General features: G+C 40.9%; 1 protein-coding gene across 5 annotated transcripts; it reads right to left on the bottom strand.

The window, feature by feature from the left end:
* Positions 1–1,359: 1,359 nt before the first annotated feature.
* pgm1 (phosphoglucomutase 1) lies at positions 1,360–17,494 on the bottom strand. Of its 5 annotated transcripts, none has more exons than XM_058073235.2 (13): positions 17,213–17,458; positions 16,592–16,803; positions 16,362–16,448; positions 4,971–5,133; positions 4,728–4,871; positions 4,526–4,651; positions 4,262–4,452; positions 3,825–3,979; positions 3,628–3,743; positions 3,396–3,531; positions 2,866–3,049; positions 2,021–2,155; positions 1,360–1,847 (listed from the first exon to the last, which is right to left on the bottom strand). In XM_058073235.2, the coding sequence occupies exons 1-13, from the start codon at positions 17,340–17,342 to the stop codon at positions 1,758–1,760; spliced, it is 1,869 nt and encodes a 622-aa protein (XP_057929218.2). In that variant the 5' UTR covers positions 17,343–17,458; the 3' UTR covers positions 1,360–1,757. The 5 variants fall into 5 exon arrangements, with proteins under 5 accessions (XP_057929218.2, XP_057929216.2, XP_078646094.1 ...); XM_078789968.1 differs by lacking the exons at positions 1,360–1,847; positions 2,021–2,155; positions 2,866–3,049; ... (5 more) ...; positions 4,728–4,871; positions 4,971–5,133 and adding exons at positions 7,132–7,854; positions 7,961–8,068; positions 9,415–9,624; ... (5 more) ...; positions 13,790–13,878; positions 15,286–15,487 and having other exon boundaries at positions 17,213–17,494; XM_058073232.2 differs by lacking the exons at positions 1,360–1,847; positions 2,021–2,155; positions 2,866–3,049; ... (5 more) ...; positions 4,728–4,871; positions 4,971–5,133 and adding exons at positions 7,133–7,854; positions 7,961–8,068; positions 9,415–9,624; ... (5 more) ...; positions 13,790–13,878; positions 15,286–15,487 and having other exon boundaries at positions 17,213–17,493.
* Between the last annotated feature and the right edge of the window lie 291 nt (positions 17,495–17,785).

The raw sequence follows: 17,785 nt of genomic DNA on the forward strand, positions 1-17,785 counted from the left end.
ATGCATGACATTAATTGTTGCAAAGTATACCATTTGTGATTAAGGCCAATTTCGCCTGTCAGGTTCAGAGAGAAACATGCAGCCTTCCTGCTGCACCTGAGTTTTAACCCTCACTACTATTAACCAAATTGCAGCCAATTTCAGTTCAGCGATGGCGCTTGTGCGAGTTGACACCAATTTGGGCGGCAAATCCATTCAGTCTGTGTTGCATGGCACGCACATCATGGATCACCTGCACACCGATTCAGCAAACAGGGGACAACTGTATCACTATGTTGTGATGCCGCATAGTCAGTTGTGGCAGCTTTGCATGTCTTACCATTGGTATTAGCGCAAGTATACCTAATGAAGTGGCCTGTGTGTGAACAGGGGAAATCAACTGCTCCTCCAAATGAAGATTCATTCATTTTGCACCACTTATCTTCACAAGGGTCGTGGGGATGCTGGAGCCTATCCCAGCTGTCTTTGTGCGAGAGGCGGGGTACACCCTGGACTGGTTGTCAACCAATCACATAGACAAACAACAATTTGGAGTTTCCAATTAGCCTAGCATGTTTTTAGAATGTGGGAGGAAGCCGGTGTCCATGGAGAAAACCCACGCATGCACGGGGAGAACATGCAAACTCCGCACAGAGATGGCCGAGGGTGGAATCGAACTTGCGTCTCCTAGCTGTGTGGCCTGCGTGCTAACCATTTGGTTGCCGTGCAGCCCTAGAAGCAAGATTCATTCATTTTCTACCGCTTATCCTCACGAGGGTCGCAGGGGGTGCTGGAGCCTATCCCAGCTGTCTTCGAACAAGAGGCGGGGTAAACCCTGGACTGGTCGCCAGCCAATCACAGTTATAAACTTTGTATATTTTCTTCTCATAATATTATGATTTATTCCAGTAATATTCTAACTTTGTATTGTGACTTTTTTCTTGTAAGAATACAACTTTTTTCTCTAAAAAAGTTTTTTCTTGTAAATTTTCTTCTTGAAATTATGACTTTACACTAGAGATATCCGATAATTATGTCTTCGGACGAGAGGCGAGGTACACCCTGGACTGGTCACCAGCCAATCACAGGACACATATAGACAAACAACCATTCACACTCACATTCATACCTACCGACAATTTGGAGTCGCCAATTAACCTAGCATGTTTTTTGTTGGAATGTGGGAGGAAACCGGAGTACCGGAAGAAAACCCACGCATGCACGGGGAGAACATGCAAACTCCACACAGAGATGGCCGAGGTTAGTCTGCGCACTAACCACGCGACCGCCATGCAGCCCAGAAGCAAGATTATTAAATACAAAACTTGACGAGAATATTTTATGACAGTGTGTATTATTTTATTAATAGTGCATTGTTTGTTTTTCTTTACCGTGCTTTCTTAGGAATTTCAAGGTTGGGGTTGGTTTGGAAGAACAGAAGAGGAAGGCACCAGGTCCACCAGGGTGAAAGACAAAGACGAATGAAACAACCCCAACCTGCTTAGTCTAGTTACGAGTACGGTAGCGCATGCACTCAGATGTACACTTTGCACTACTGAAATGTTAAATTTAATATCTCTTAAGATGTCTGTGTAAGGCAGGTCAATTGGCACAGGTCTCCACTTTTAGTGAAAATCACACACTAACATATAATGGCAGTGTACATCTATTCCTGGGTTTTTATCCAGTACCTTTTAGTGGGGCCAATAACTGACTGATGTATTAGAGATGAGGTGTTGTCGTTATCAAGGGTTAGTGGAGGCAGCGTGGAAGAGGAATCATGTGATCACAGTGGGGCCGGTACGTCCAGTTCGCTCCTGCAGCTGTGAAACCTTCAAGGCGATGTCTACCAAAGGAGCCAGCATCACCTAAGCACAAAACACACATATTAATAAATATACTGTATATGTCTCTGGGCATTTATTCAATGAGTTGAGTGTGTGACACAATTAGGTACACTAATTATTTTCTAAAAGTAAAATTAAAGTCTAAAAAAATAAATGTAGTAAGATTATAAATAAGTATTAATATATGTTCCGACCTGAGGATCTTGGTAAATCTTCTGAGGGTCCTTCTCATAGCTGTCTATGTAGAGCCTGATGGTGGCGCCGGCACTGCCAGTGCCGCTAAGACGGAAAATAATCCTAGAACCGTCTGAGAAGATAATTCTGAGGCCCTGAGGGAACAGGAAAGTCAAAAAAGAGTGAGAAAACAAAAACATACAAAACTATCCATCCATTTTCTATCCTCACTATCCCAGCTGACTTTTGAGTGAGAGGCGGGGTACACCCTGAACTGGTCGCCAGACGATCGTAGGGCACATATAGACAAACAACCATTCACACTCACATTCATACCTATGGACAATTTGGAGTCGCCAATTAACCTAGCATGTTTTTGGAATGTGGGAGGAACAACATGCTAACCACTCTGCCCTAAACAAAACGAATAACAACTTATTTTGTGTCATATCCTTGAAAATGGGCTGCATGGCGGATCAGTGGTTAGCGCCCAGGCCACACAACTAGGAGACCCGAGTTCAATTCCACCCTAGGCCATCTCTGTGTGGAGTTTGCATGTTCTCCCCGTGCATGTGTGGGTTTTCTCCGGGTACTCCGGTTTCCTCCCACATTCCAAAATCATGCTAGGTTAATTAACGACTCCAAATTGTCCATAAGTATGAATGTGAGTGTGAATGGTTGTTTGTCTATATGTGCCCTGTGATTGGCTGGCGACCAGTCCAGGGTGTACCCCGCCTCTCGCCTGAAGACAGCTGGGATAGGCTCCAGCAACCCCCGCGACCCTCGTAGAAAATGAATGAATGAATATCCTTGTAAATGTGTATATTCTTGGGGTGATTTTTTTTTTCCACAGTAGATTCCTGACCTGGTTTTTGGAGACGCTTCCATCCACAGGATCAGTGTAGGAAAAGTTGTCTGCGACTGCCACCTCATAGGTCTTAGCCCCTGATGAAAATGTCTTCCCCACAAAGGATGGGTCAAACATTGCCGTTTCCAGGTCCTTGATCATTTTGTTGGCGGCTTCTGACTCGACCTCTTCATAGTCATACCTAAGTGAAAGTTTATGCATACTCAGGTAACATTTATTTGTGTCTTTAAAATGATAACGTAATGGTTATAACCGCGAGCATACTGTCTAATAGAAGTATGTGGTGCAGTTCTCAATATGACCGCAAGAGGGAGTAGGGTAATACAACATACGTGGAGCCTTTTTAAAAATGATTGTAGTTTACTTATTTTAACACACTGCCACACACACACACGTAAGGTATTTAATGAGCAACTTGCTTAATGTATTGTCAAAGGAATCACGATTGTACTGTATGACACACTGAACTGTACTTCTTGGTGCAAAACGGGGCATAAAACACACACGATCGCCATATTTTCTTCTACCTGGTAAAGAAGTTTCTCCCAAACTTTTGCCAGTGATCCTTCATGATGTCTTCCACGCTCTGTTTACGATTGGCTAGGATGGACAACCACGCAAGCACCGCCCACAGGCCGTCCTTCTCCCGAATATGATCCGAGCCTAGTTGTTTAAGAGACAGGGGAGTGAAGCTTTTTTGGGCGTCTTACTGCCCTTTACTTCCACGTATTCTGTGGTACAATCCAAACGTTTACCCACCAGTACCAAAGCTCTCCTCTCCACAAAGTGACAGTTTTCCTGCATCCATCAAATTCCCAAAGAACTTCCAGCCTGTTGGAGTCTCGTATAGTTGCATCTGCAGTGCTTTAGCAACACTACAAGAAATAAAACACACAAAAAACACATCATTTCCTGGTGGTAGCTTGTGTTAGTGTTAGTGGGAGTGTGATTTCTACTTGTCCAGGGCCCCGCTAGTGGGCATGCTACGAGCCAGACCCTTCACACCAGTCTTCTGGAAGTATGGGATGCTGGTAATGTTGGCAGCAATAACAGCCACTGAGTCTGAAGGGTTCACAAAAAATCCGTGTTTGCCAAGCACCATGTTCCGGTCCTAAAAGGAAGGGCAGGAGACACAAACAAGGGTGAGGGTCAGCTACCTTCAACAGACAATAAAGAACCCTGCAAAAATTCCATTCCAAATATACTGCATGCTGCTTTACTAATTGTAATATAATCATAATTCCAAGTCCAGTTTTCTTTAATACCTGTTCTATTTAGGGCAGGAGTGTCCAAATTGTGGCCCAGGAGCCATTTGTAGCCCAAGTACGCGGCCCTCGGTGGACAAAGTTCCGACACCCCTGATTTAAGGGCTGCAATAAAAATATCGACTTACACCATCACCATCGAAGGCGGCACCAAAGTCATACTCTCCTCCTTTCATGGCGTTCACCAGGTCGGCAGCGTACGTCAGGTTGGGGTCAGGGTGGTGCCCTCCAAAGTCCTCCTTGGGGACGCAGTTGACTGCTGAATTGGCAGGAGACCCCAGCTCCTCACACACTATCTTCTTCACATAAGGACCAACCACTGAAAAACAAAAAGGGCTGTGACACTGAAACCTATTTATGTAATGTCATTAAACGTCTGTGCTGTTTTGTACCGCCGTGCATTGCGTCCAGGCGGACATTAATATGATTGGCTCCAGAGAGAAGCTCCTTCAGTGCAGCAAAGTCAAAGATACCCCTCAGCATTTCAGCATAGGCAGCAACAGAGTCCACGATCTCCACTGTGACAAATAACACAGAAAGGGGGAAAAAATAATTTTGGAATAATATTGTTTTGTTTTGTTTTGAAATACACACCTGTGAGAGGCTTGAAGTTGTCCACATCAAAGGTCTGCTTGCCAATCTTTGACAGATCCACTTTGAGATCTGGGCAGATGTGATACTCCTGCAGGCCTTTGCTTATTTCAAATATTTTGTTTGTAATGCCCTCTGGAGCAGGTCCTGAAGACAAGTTTAGCAGACAGTTGCATTGTCATTCACAATAAATGGCAGCTGTGCCTCCATGAAATGTGAACACAGTCTTGTTAGTGCTTCACTCGCCTCCAGTGGATATGTTGTACTTGATGCCAAAGTCTCCATTGGGGCCCCCCGGGTTGTGGCTGGCTGTGAGGATGATCCCGCCCACTGCCTTGATCTTGCGGATGACACAGGACACAGCTGGGGTGGACATGATGCCATCGTGACCAATCACCAGGTGACCAATCTGCAATGGAGTCACATGATATTGAGTCATGTAAATAAAGGTATAGTGCAGAAAAGTGCAGAAATATCTAATACAGCTCTTGTATTGAATATTTTTCGTTTGTAGTTGTGTGCTTAAAGAAGTGTCCAGTAAGTGAAGCGGTTTGTCTGGTTTTTTTTGTGTAAACTAATGCAATTTCCCCAATTTCCCCACTTACCTATTTCTTAACCACCAGTGTAAGAATTATTATCACATGCAAACGCTAATGCTGCTCTTACCTTTCTTTATGACATGGCAAAATATGACATTTGCAAGTCCTTCATTGATATATTACTTTAGTAAAACCTGGGTATTGATCATATTGTTGGTAAATCTCCTAACATGATTAAATATTATTTTGCTCAGAAGTTGTTAACTACAGAAGACAAGGATTCTATATTTTGTGGTATTTCTGCATCAGGACATACTGTGCATGCTGCAGGACCCAACACGGGACAGAGAAACGTGACAGGAGGCACGTCCTGCATTGCTCCCCCTGCTGGCCAACAACTGTCTCTGCACCCTGTAGCTGCCATAACGTTATGAAATAACCCTAAATAAACTTGTTTCTACTCGCTTGTAGAGCATTTTAAAAACAAGAAGATAATGGCGTTTTTGTGAAATGTGCACTAAACTGTCGGGTATATTTAGTCAGGAATCATTGTGAAAAGGTCAAAGGTAGCGGGTGTTGCGAGGTCATGGCGGTCATGTAGGCTGCAATGCCCGACTGTTGCCTGACTGTGTATTATGTACTTCGACCTAATCATACTCATCATAGATATGTTCATTTTTGATATTTATGTGGTCGTGTCACTATTAATGAATGACAGGCTGTTTCATTTCGCGCACTTCCGTACTCTGTACACTATACGCACTGTGTTCTTAGTGCTGTCCCAATCCAATTTCTGTCGTTGCTAGCTTACTGAAAACGACGGTTTCATCAGTTACCCGCAAACTCTACATGTCAATCTCAATTGAATTGCAACCATGGCACAAATAGTCAACATGACGATAATTGTGGTTTGACGGCCACTGTGTAGTCGTCACTTTTGGAGTGTGGTGAGTGCAACATCCGGGTAAGTGCCGGTCAGCTACCTTTGCAACAGCCAGGTTGCAACACTAGCTAACATAACGATATACAATAAAGTATACACTAAAGGAACAATGCTTCAACGCGTGTTTAAAAGTTGAATTATTGAATGTTGTGTAAAACGAGTTGAGAATGACAAGTTAAATGCTTTGCTATTATTATGATAAATAACTTGCCTGTTAGCTAGAAAGCTAATATTAGCTCGTCCAAAGGGGAAAGTGCACATCGGTGTTTTTTTTCCTACTAACCCCGTTAGCGGCAGCAATCTGGACAATCAGCTGAATGGCGTCTTTCATGAAGAACCTGCCGTCACCTCCCACAACCAGACATGCTGCCTGGCGCCCGGCAGGCTCGATGACAGAGATAATGCTCTGGATGAAGTTCTCCGCATAGTGCTGGTTCTGCTGGAACACTGTAACCCTCTTCCTCAGGCCGCTTGTTCCGGGCTTCTGGTCCGTGTACGGCTTGGTCTTCACTGTCGTTACTTTCACCATTTTTGACAACCCCCCTCCCCAAATAGCACCCCAAGATGTCCTGTGTAATCCGCTATGTGGATGGACGGATGCGGGCGAGAGCAGTGGCAGAATGACTAACTTGTACAACGCCCCCCGCCCAGGAGGACCACCTCCCCAGTTTAAAGGGCACCTTCCGGGCAAGGGATCGTTTCATGCTCTGGACCGACTTGTGTATTGAGGCAATTAGCCTTAATAATGATGATAATATGCATAAAAAATATTGAGTGAATAGGAAAGAGAGATATCTACGGAATGATGTTGGTGGAAACTGCACTACTTAGTATGTTAAGTTTGTAGTCATATACTGTATGCACAAATGTTGCAAAAAGCACCAGTTAGTTTATCATGCACCAAGAACATAACTACAGATATCTCTAATATGTTTACAAATGGGCATTTCTTAATTGTTAAAAAAACCACAAACATATCTGTGAGTGAAATATTATGAAATAGTCCTCAGGCTGTGAATGTTTGCTTGTTGCATCACAGTGTGTTTACTCTGCACCAACCAAGCAAAGTTGAGTCTTGTCATATCGCTTGTTGTGATACATAAAATAAAGTACAGTTTTTTGCCATCTAATCTTATAGAACGTTAAGCATAAGTAATACATAACCACTGATTGAAAAGTCAAGCCTTCTTATTGATATGTGATTTGAACATTTTTACAATTTTGCTTTTTAATTTGAGGTGTAGTTTTAGAAAAGAAAAGCAGACTGTGTCATAAAATATATCTCGTATATGCCAAATGACATTTTGTTAGCTGGCTCTACTGTTTCAGTAGAGAAAGTCAAAGGGCAAAAAATGGTCTGTGAGATATAAATAGAAGATCGAGACTCTACTGCTGGAAAGGGCAAGTAAAGTTTAGACGCGAGTGCAGTGCTGAAGCATGTACTTCATTGCCAGTGCAGTATCCCCAAAGACAACCCCACAGTACTGAGTGCTAACCAGTAGATAGATAGTCAACTACAGAGATACCATGGATTTAGGCATAAAAATGCTGCATATCGTATAAAGCTCTATCTCGGGGGCAGTAAAGTCTCCACACAGTTGTAAGCCCAATCTTGTTTCTCACTGATGGGCAGGACATGTTGGCACACCTGGAGACAGCAAATTGAAAATCCAATTAAATCAATGATGTCAGAACTATTTGGTTAAAATCACTAGCTGCATATTTAAATAATACCCGTTAAAAAAAAGGCCTACCATTTTAGTTCTAGCTGGTACTTCAATGGCAAACACACTCAGGCCTCTACTGCTGCAGCAGTTAGTGTTCTGTTTGTTGTTGACATGAACCGTCACCTTCTGGTTGGACTGCAACAACAACAAAAAACAGTGTTTCTATCATGTTATTTAACTACCAGGCCTAATATTGAGTCATAATGAGACAAATAATCAGTGAACTGCTTAATTCCCTGGTGGTGCCCTGGCGTGATTTCATTACATTATAACATAATCAATAATTACTTTAATTAATTCTAATCAGGCTGCACGGCGGTTGTGTGGTTAGCGCGCAGACCTCACAGCTAGGAGACCGAGGTTCAGTCCCACCCTCGGCCATCTCTGTGTGGAGTTTGCATGTTCTTCCCGTGCATGCGTGGGTTTTCTCCACATTCCAAAAACATGCTAGGTTAATTGGGTAAGAGGCGGGGTACACCCTGCACTGGTCGACAGCCGATCACAGGGCACATACTATAGACAAACAACCATTCACACTCACATTCAAACCTATGGATAATTTGGAGTCGCCAATTAACCTAGCATGTTTTTTGGAATGTGGGAGGAACAACATGCTAACCACTCCGCCCTAAACAAAACGAATAACAACTTATTTAGCGTCATATCCTTGAAAATGGGCTGCATGGCGGTCTAGTGGTTAGCGCCCAGGCCACACAGCTAGGAGACCAAGGTTCAATTACACCCTTGGCCATCTCTGTGTGAAGTTTGCATGTTCTCCCCGTGCATGCGTGGGTTTTCTCCGGGTACTCCGGTTTCCTCCCACATTCCAAAAACATGCTAGGTTAATTGGCGACTCCTTGGCTGATTGGCTGGCGACCAGTCCAGGGTGTACCCCGCCTCTCGCCCGAAGACAGCTGGGATAGGCTCCAGCACCCCCGCGACCCACGTGAGGATAAGCGGTAGAAAATAAATAAATGAATGAATGAATGAATAATTCTAATCATGTAAAAAAAAAAAAAAAAAAAAAAAAAAAGATATTTCCTCAGGTCAGGGTTGGGCAAACTTTTTCACTTGTGGGCCACATCACACACACACACACACACACACACATATATATATATATATATATATATATATATATATATATATATAAACATCTCAGCATAATCAGACATTTCAATACAGCCTTTGGCTGCATGACTTTTATATCCAGAATAATCCCAGTTTGTGTAGCATTCTGTCATATTGTTTGTATAAGCTTGAGTTACATTTTGTAATCAAACTGTAACCGTAATCAAACGATCTATAAAAGCAACTATTCACACAAAAATCACCGCAAGGCTAGAGACCGATGAGAGAGGGATAAGAAAACAACACACTGCTGATATGGTATGATGATATGCAAGACTAATGCAGGTCCACTATAAATAGCTCCAGAGTAGAATGATTGTACAGAGAAAAGAGAAAGTGTTGTATTCTACCTTGTTGGCTATGAGGGAGGAGACCCTTTGTTCTCCGTTGTAGGTGTAGATGAGCACGTTATCTTGTCCTTTCAGCGGCTTGGCTGCTCCCACGAGAGTGATGGACCTCTGAAGGGCCTGGTTCAGAAGCTTGGGCCCAGAGTCCAGTTTGAGCGGCTGAATTGTTGGCTGTGTGCCCTCACACTGCACTTCTATTTGAAACGGGCAAGCCTGATTGAGTAAGAGAGTAAGAGCAAGCTGTGTTTCTTTTGACATTTGCGGTTGACATGTTATTTGATGAGCGACAACCTCGACGAGCTCCAGCATACGGTTGTAGCCCATGGTTTCCACAAGGGTCCATAGGTCATCGGAATCTCCGTCTTTTTCTGTCGCCTCCATCAGATTCAGCTCCATGAAACCCTGCCGTGTCAGTTGGTTCTTTCTCATGTCAAAATTCTCTGTGAACATAAATATTACGAATGCTGAGAGAGTCGAATAGACAAAAAATATATAAAAGCAAAATGGTATCACAACACTGGGATTCTTGAAGTGTTACGTTTTTGTTTACTTAAGTTGTCCTATGTATGAATCCTGATTTTGAAATGCTACATGAAGGTTGGGGAGGTTTTCATGACTTGTACCTTTGCAGATGGCCCACGTCCCTATCTTACACTCTTCTCCACTGATCATCAGCTCCAAAAAATTGTATTCCTCCAGACTGAGCAAACCATTCCCATCCAGGTCTATCATGTCAAAGATTTCAGATAGCACCTCCCTGTGGCATGACAGGTGTATAGCATCATATGCATTATACATATACACATTTTAACAAAGAAACAAAAGCAATTACCGGAACTCCTTGGTGAGGTCTACTTCTCCAGTGTCAGTTTTGTAGACAAGTTCTACAGTTTTACTAGAAACTTTCTTTTTGCTCTTTTTCTTTAATTTACAGCCAGTGGAGAAAGGCAGCAGGTAGTACATCCCGGCTTTTAGTTCTCCTCTCCAAATGTACTTCTGTGGAAACAAAGATTCTATCACCATCAAATTGATTAACCTACTATTGCGGCACATACCATTCGGGTGACAACATGTTACTCAACATATTATATTAAATAAATACATTTAAATAAAGAAATTAATATCTTAAATTAAATATTAAATAGGAGACCAGGGTTCAATTCCACCCTCGGCCATCTCTGTGTGGAATTTGCATGTTCTCCCCGTGCATGCGTGGGTTTTCTGCGGGTACTCCGGTTTCCTCCCACATTCCAAAAACATGCTAGGTTAATTAGCGACTCCAAATTGTCCATAGGTATGAATGTGAGTGTGAATGGTTGTTTGTCTATATGTGTCCTGTGATTGGCTGGCGACCAGTCCAGGGTGTACCCCGCCTCTCGCCCGAAGACAGCTGGGATAGGCTCCAGCACCCCCGCGACCGTTGTGAGGATAAGCGGTAGATAATGAATGAATCAATGAATAAATATTAAATTAATATCTCTTTGTTAAGTTTCCCGGTGCAAAAACCTCTTGAAAAATAAATAATAAAAAAAAAGAAATAATATTAGCTATATATATATATATATATATATATATATATATATATATATATATATATATATATATATAAAACCAGGACATTTTCATCAGTTTTTTAAAAAACAGGATATGTCTTTACAAAACAGGACATTTGGTCACCATTCATACTATATACCTTACATGTTATTCATGTGTTGCTTTTAACAACAAACATAAACACTGAACATGACTGAACTGAATATGAAAAGCAAACTTACTTCTTTGTCTTTTGTATTAGTGAAACACATTAGTGTCGAACTCTCCTCTGTGTTGCCAGCTAACATCACAAAAAGAGCTGTGTCCACATTCATCCAGGGGGAAGGCTTGTCTTAATAGCAAAACAGATTGAAATCAGTATAAAAAAGTAGTTTCATGACACATGTCTCCTTCAAGTGTGTATTGGGCCTACAGTCACTTCAATTATGAAATTGATTGTACAAGCTCCTGGATTTCAACAACAGAAAAGAACATCATTCTTGCAAAATGTAGTTGTCATCATAACCTGTCAGACCAAAATCAACTTGGTTTAAGTTCATGACAATGCAAAAGAAAAACCACAGCATAGTATTTACTTAATTACTGGAGTAAAAAGTATTGCAATGTAAACATTTTAATGTTCAAATACTTCAATGTGTGATTTGACGTGTGAAACTACATTGGTACCTGGTCTGTGGTTGAGGCTGGTAGGCTGGATACTGAGAATAATGTTGGCAGTTTGAGGGAGGTGCAGCTGGTAATGCAGAGAGCTAATGGTCCCATCCGCCTCCAGTAAGAAACAGCCCTTCATGCAACACTGATGCCACTGCTGTGGAAATAGAAGACATGTCATTGGCAGGCTAGGTTTTGTAAACTAAACATGATGTGGCCAGCAGTCAGGGTCCCACAAATTTGAGGATTTTGTTAAAAAAAAAACAACAATTCAATTATATTTTTCCTTACAAAATAGGCTGTTTTTTCTGCAGAAAACCCGTATCATTCACCCAAAGTCTCTAAGTATTTCTAAATACGACATAATCTTTAGGTTGCTGTTTATGATTCACTGATAATGTTTTTTTTTGCCCAACCTTTGCACTTTGTTCACGGCCCTTGAACGCACCGTAGTTGCTGTGAGACGCAGGAGTAAAATGTATATAACAATCCAGCCTCAAAACGTGTAGTGAGGTGAACAGGCATATTGAAGTGTGTGTTCATGGCAAACAATGCGTCTTTTTCTTCTTCTACTACAGAAAAAAATCATCATATGGACCAAAGTATTGGGACATGGTTAGTTTACCACTACACACACTATGGAATGTGTGTGAGATTTTGTTGTCCATTCATCCAGAATAACATAATTCCTGATATCAGAGGTGACTGATGCCTGCACTATAGTTCATCCAAATGGTGTTAGGTTGAAGACAGGGTTCTGTGCTGGTCAGTCAGACTCCTCCAAGTATGCCTATTAGGTCCGGGGCACAGTCATGCACAGTTCCCACAACATTGGATACATAAAATAAATATATATAATACATATAACAAACTCAGGTGTCTAGTCCAACCTCTGTTTATTTCATTGATAAAAAATACTTTCCTTCTTTGACTTCTAACAGAAAATCTGTGCTGTGAATCAAATGAATACTTGTTATACTCAGGTTCGTCCAGTGGAGGGCAGTCATGTTACACAACATGTTGGCGCTTGAGGCCATACAGGGACAAGGGACAACAACGCATTTATTGTGTGTGGGTTTGTGAGCTTTGTAAACATTAGTAGTGAGATGACCAAATAGCACCAAACTAGTCTTTATACTTTAAATGGAAATATATGTAGTTACCAAGGTGGGCTTGAAAATAAGGCCCTAGTTCTAGTTCTACTCCACACCAAGCACACACGTGTAAAAACCACTTCAGTTGGTGTAATTTTATCCAGCACAAAAATAATCACAGACAAGAATCACACAAAGTTTATAATATGAAATAACAACACTGTCATGGAATAGACGATGCAGTGGGTTCATCTGACTTTTTTCCCCTGGCGAAAACGCAAACCAGCTGACCTTACTCTATAAAAATGACAACAAACGTGTGACACTGGGAAGGCAGTCTGCCTTTACAAAGGAGCTTTCATCCGGGGGTTCAATAACTTGCATTTTGCATACTATACACACTGTAAACCATGTGATACAGTCAGAAATAATAGTGTGTAAGAAGTGTCCTATTTAGCCTTTAGTAGCCAATATGAGTCTTTGGAAATATACATAGAGGTATTCATTTTAAAATATGCTGATTTTTACAGTTGTGGTTTGCATTGCTGTTGAGCTACATTGCATCAAACTGAGTTGTTTAATAATAATAATAATTTAGTTACCTTATTAAGCTATAACATATAACATACTAAAACTGTACTAAATACACTACTTACTCTGATACACTGCAGTCCTACAGTAATTTGGATCATATTATAGTTTTACCTAATCTAAATTTTCTTGAGAAGGGTCAATACACAATAATTGACCCTTGTAAGAAACAATAATAATACTTAATAATAATACTTCGGTATGTGACAAAAAAAACTTGAACTATATTAGGAAAGCAGGAAGTGAACAAATGTAACAGTTACTGATTGTAAAAGTACCAGATGGAGGGGTAGGATTTAATAAGCTTTGCTTCTTCCTACTCCTTTTGGACATGTGGAACTGTGAACTGATTATGTGATGCACTCAATTGTAATCTGATGCATGTTCAAATGAAATAAAACCATTACAATTACCGTAATAGTTTGATAATGCAGAGAATTGTTAATCGTCGACTACCTGCATGCTAACCGGCTTGGTTCTTAACTCACCTTGCTGCTGACAGATGTGGCAGGCGCTGAGTTTGACACTGATGAGCGTCTACTGCGTGCGGAAGAAGGACGGGAGGATGCTTGGCTTTCTGCAATAAAAAACACAAAAGCAAACTATTTCAATTGAACTTGAACAAGTTGGGGAAATCAAAATGTAAAGTGATATGATGAACTATTTTAAAAAAAATGGATTTCTTTTTAACTATTATTGTTTGGGACGCTATTTAAATGGCGGTACAATGGAAATTGGTTAGCACACCTGCCTCACAGCCAGAAAGCTCTGGGTTAGAACCTCACACCTCTCTTTTCATGTTCTTCCTCTGCTTTTTGAACTGACAGCATACGAACAACAAGGGTGAATAGAGAGTTCACCACAAGAGTGTGTCCTGTCACATTTACTTTTCATCTTGTACACCAGAATGATGCAGAGCCAACATGAAAACAGGTGCATTCTGAAATATGCAGATGACTCTGTAATCTTGTGTGTCTGCTCCAGGATGGGGAAAACAGCAATGGATAAAATCTTTCTCCTGTCTATTTAGTGGGAAATTGGGGCACAGGTGACCCAGTACAAATAACTGGGCACAATCATTGACTCTGGGCTGAACTTTAAAGCCAAGAGTGAACTACAATTACACATGTATGCATAGTATATCTATATATACTGTATTCTGTGTGAATGACTGAAATTCTTTACAAGTCAGCAACCATTTGGGCTGACAAATGCTGAGCCAAATGAGCAAACCAAACTGTTTTCAAGATGAAAGAATATCGCATTCAGCATGTTCAATCGGGTAGCATCCTGTGTCAGCTCCTTATTAAAATGTAACAGGTATAAATCAATATGTGGGAGAGTCACAATAATGTGATAATCCCGACTACTGTGCAGGAACTCATTTGTTTTTGCAGTGACGGTCGACGGGGCCCTCCTCTTGACCACCTTCAAATCCCTCATCCTCTCCCCAATGAGTAGTGGTGGGATTATCCAAATCAATAACATGAACATAGACTGACCACTTAGATCAATCCCATCTATCATCCCAGTGTTTTGTTTGTGTTTGTTTCTCAGCACAGCGGTTCTAACATGCGATGTATTGATGGTTCTACATCCAAAGGCTGAATTAGTTGTTGCTTGTCCGAGCCATGATAACTTATCTTTTTAGCCAGAGCACTCTCAGCAAAATCTGCGCTAGGCTCTAGTGTAGATAGAGTGTTTGTCAATCTCCTAATGGCAGAAATGATTACCATAATCACAGCACTTCACAGTCTCCTCCCTCCAAACAAGCTGTTCCAATGTGGCTCCCATGATGAATGAACTGTCCTAATGAGGTGATTTGTCACTTGGAAGTGGAAAAAATGATCGATAACAGCGCTATTAAATTCCTCAAAACAAAGCAATGATGTGTAATGTAGCAAATGGTGTGTTTGGGTGTGCATCTAAAAAAAAGTCAGTTACTCTACCAAATAAACATGACCCACTACCGTGGTAGTTGTACCTTTCCTAAGTGTGGTGTCTGGATCCGACCATGTTGCTTCTGCAGTCTGCGGAGCGGCGGCTGCTTCTGCTGACATGGAGGGATAAGGAGGACTGCCTAAATGGCTGCCAAAGTTTTGTCTTTTAAGCTTGGTGTCAGCCTGGAGTTTCTCCAAAGAGGCCATCTGACACATCTCCACTGTTGACACAAGCTGTCTGCAGAACTGAAAGAAAATGGTGTTTTTGTCACAAATATGTTCACAATTTTGTAAACACAGTATTTTTTTCCGGAAAAATGCACAGAAATGTATCTGTTTACTCCTAATTTTTTAAAGGTAATTACTATATCCTAAGTATAGGTCGGGTAGAGTATATGTAATACCGTAAATCCCGAGACGGTTACATTCCAAGACCGGCCACGAATGGTGAAAACCCTTGAGTAATTGCGACACCTTTTAAAAGTTATGACACAAGGCTCAATTCCACCTCAGAAAAAACTGCTAGCTTGACGTTGACATTCTCCTCAAATTTCAGCTCAACATTTGCAATAAAAGTAACAGTTCTAATTATGAGTTTCAGCTGCAGAACCTTGCAATGTATAGTATTCACTCACAATGAGGGAAACTAACAAACTAAATGCATAAAAGCACAATCCAATGAGCCCTAAAATTGCCTCGCACACTTGCTAAACACATTTAAAGTATACAATATACAGTCACTCAATACTAATGAATGGTAATGAAAGATGATGTTGGCATTCTCTTCAAATTTCAGCTCAACATTTGCAATAAAAGTAACAGTTCTTATTATGAGTTTCAGCTGCAGAACTTTGCTTATCTCTCTCAATGTATAGTATTCACTCACAATGAGGGAAACTAACAAATTAAATGCGTAAAAGCACAATCCAATAAGCCCTAAACATGCCTCGCACACTTGCTAAACACATTTAAAGTATACAATGTATAGTCACTCAATAGTAATAAGAGATGATCACTAGAAACATCTGTTGTGAGGCCGCCTCCATCATCCGCCAAGGCTGCTAGCAGAGCTTTTACAGGTTAGGACACACACAATATGCCACTGACACAACATACTCACTTCTTTATAGTTAAATTTGCCATCCTTGTTGATGTCACTCAATGAGAAAATGGTCTTGACCTCTTCAGGTGTCATTGGATCGCCTCCCTGTACATATTGGAGAAAATCTAGAATAAAAAGGTTCTTATGTTATACTGTAATATATTAAGCACTCCCTCTGAGTGAATTAAGTTAAACATTTGTGTTGAAATCACATATGCATGCATCACGTTAAATGCTTTGTAACTCACAGTAGTAAGGAGTTTTTCCACTTTGCTGTGCGAGATGTATCCATCACCATTGGTATCCAGCTTTTTGAAAACTCGCATCAGTTCGTTCTTCTCAGCCTTCCGCTCACATTTCAGAATCCCACAGAAATCGTCGAAGTTCATGTCAGTCGTTTCTGGGGTCCAGTATTTATCGAGAGTGGCTTCGGAGGGATTTCTGCCAGCCAGTTGGAGAACTTGAAAATGCAAAACAAGGCAGCCAACAAGTCTTTTAAAGCCCTTTCTTTTCCAACTACACATTACGTTTTTGTTTGCAGTGTAAAAGTTGGGACATTTTATGCAGCTTGTAAAATATGCATATACTGTCTTCCATATAGTGTATGCATTCAGAAATAAAATGTGACACAAGTGTGTCACATAAACACATTTTCAAAATTACTTAAATTACATGAAAATTTGGACTTCATGACTTGTCCACAAATGCGTGTTGGGTATATTGCACCATATGTATTATAATGATAATATTTTATAACGTTGTGTGACGTTGACATAGAAGAGGACCTAATGTGATCCAGATACCGATTTGAGATTTTGTTAAGACAGCTTTCAAATAAAATCAAATAAAAATGTTTTTAAATGACTTACCTCGACATAACTCCTGTTTCGAGGTGATATTTGTCAGACTAGATCTGAATATCTGAAGGTAGGCGGCTCTACACTGCAAGTAGAAAGCTTCCTCCTCAACAGGAGCCTGAGATGACTCCAAATACGACATCTTTGGTTGGATAAATTAACCACCTCTAAATTATCTAACGACTCGGGATATTTGGTTTAAAAATATTTATGGCATACTAACAAATACATTACCACGAATTTGATTAGCTCAATTGCACCGACGGACAAAATACCGCCGTTACTAAGGTCTGCCTGTTGCTAAGTCAACTGTAATAATAACGTTGTGTGTTCACCGCTAAAGGGCACGGAAGAAACAAATGCAATCGTTCCAAGGTGCCCTACATACCTTTTGCCGAATTAAAAATGGAATAAACCTTTAGGTTTCACTTTAAAATGTCGGTGCATATTTAAATTCATTTAAATTTAAATGACATTTAAATTCTCCATTACAAACGAGCAATCAGCATTAAATATGGTGGCATCGAGTGCACTGTCTACTGTCTGTTAAGGGCATCCTGTTTATACATGGATCTGTGTTACGTT

Source organism: Doryrhamphus excisus, linkage group LG4 (genome assembly GCF_037039965.1).
Source record: "Doryrhamphus excisus strain RoL-2023G ecotype Guam linkage group LG4, RoL_Dexc_Guam_v1.1, whole genome shotgun sequence".
Taxonomy (NCBI): Eukaryota; Metazoa; Chordata; class Actinopteri; order Syngnathiformes; family Syngnathidae; genus Doryrhamphus; species Doryrhamphus excisus.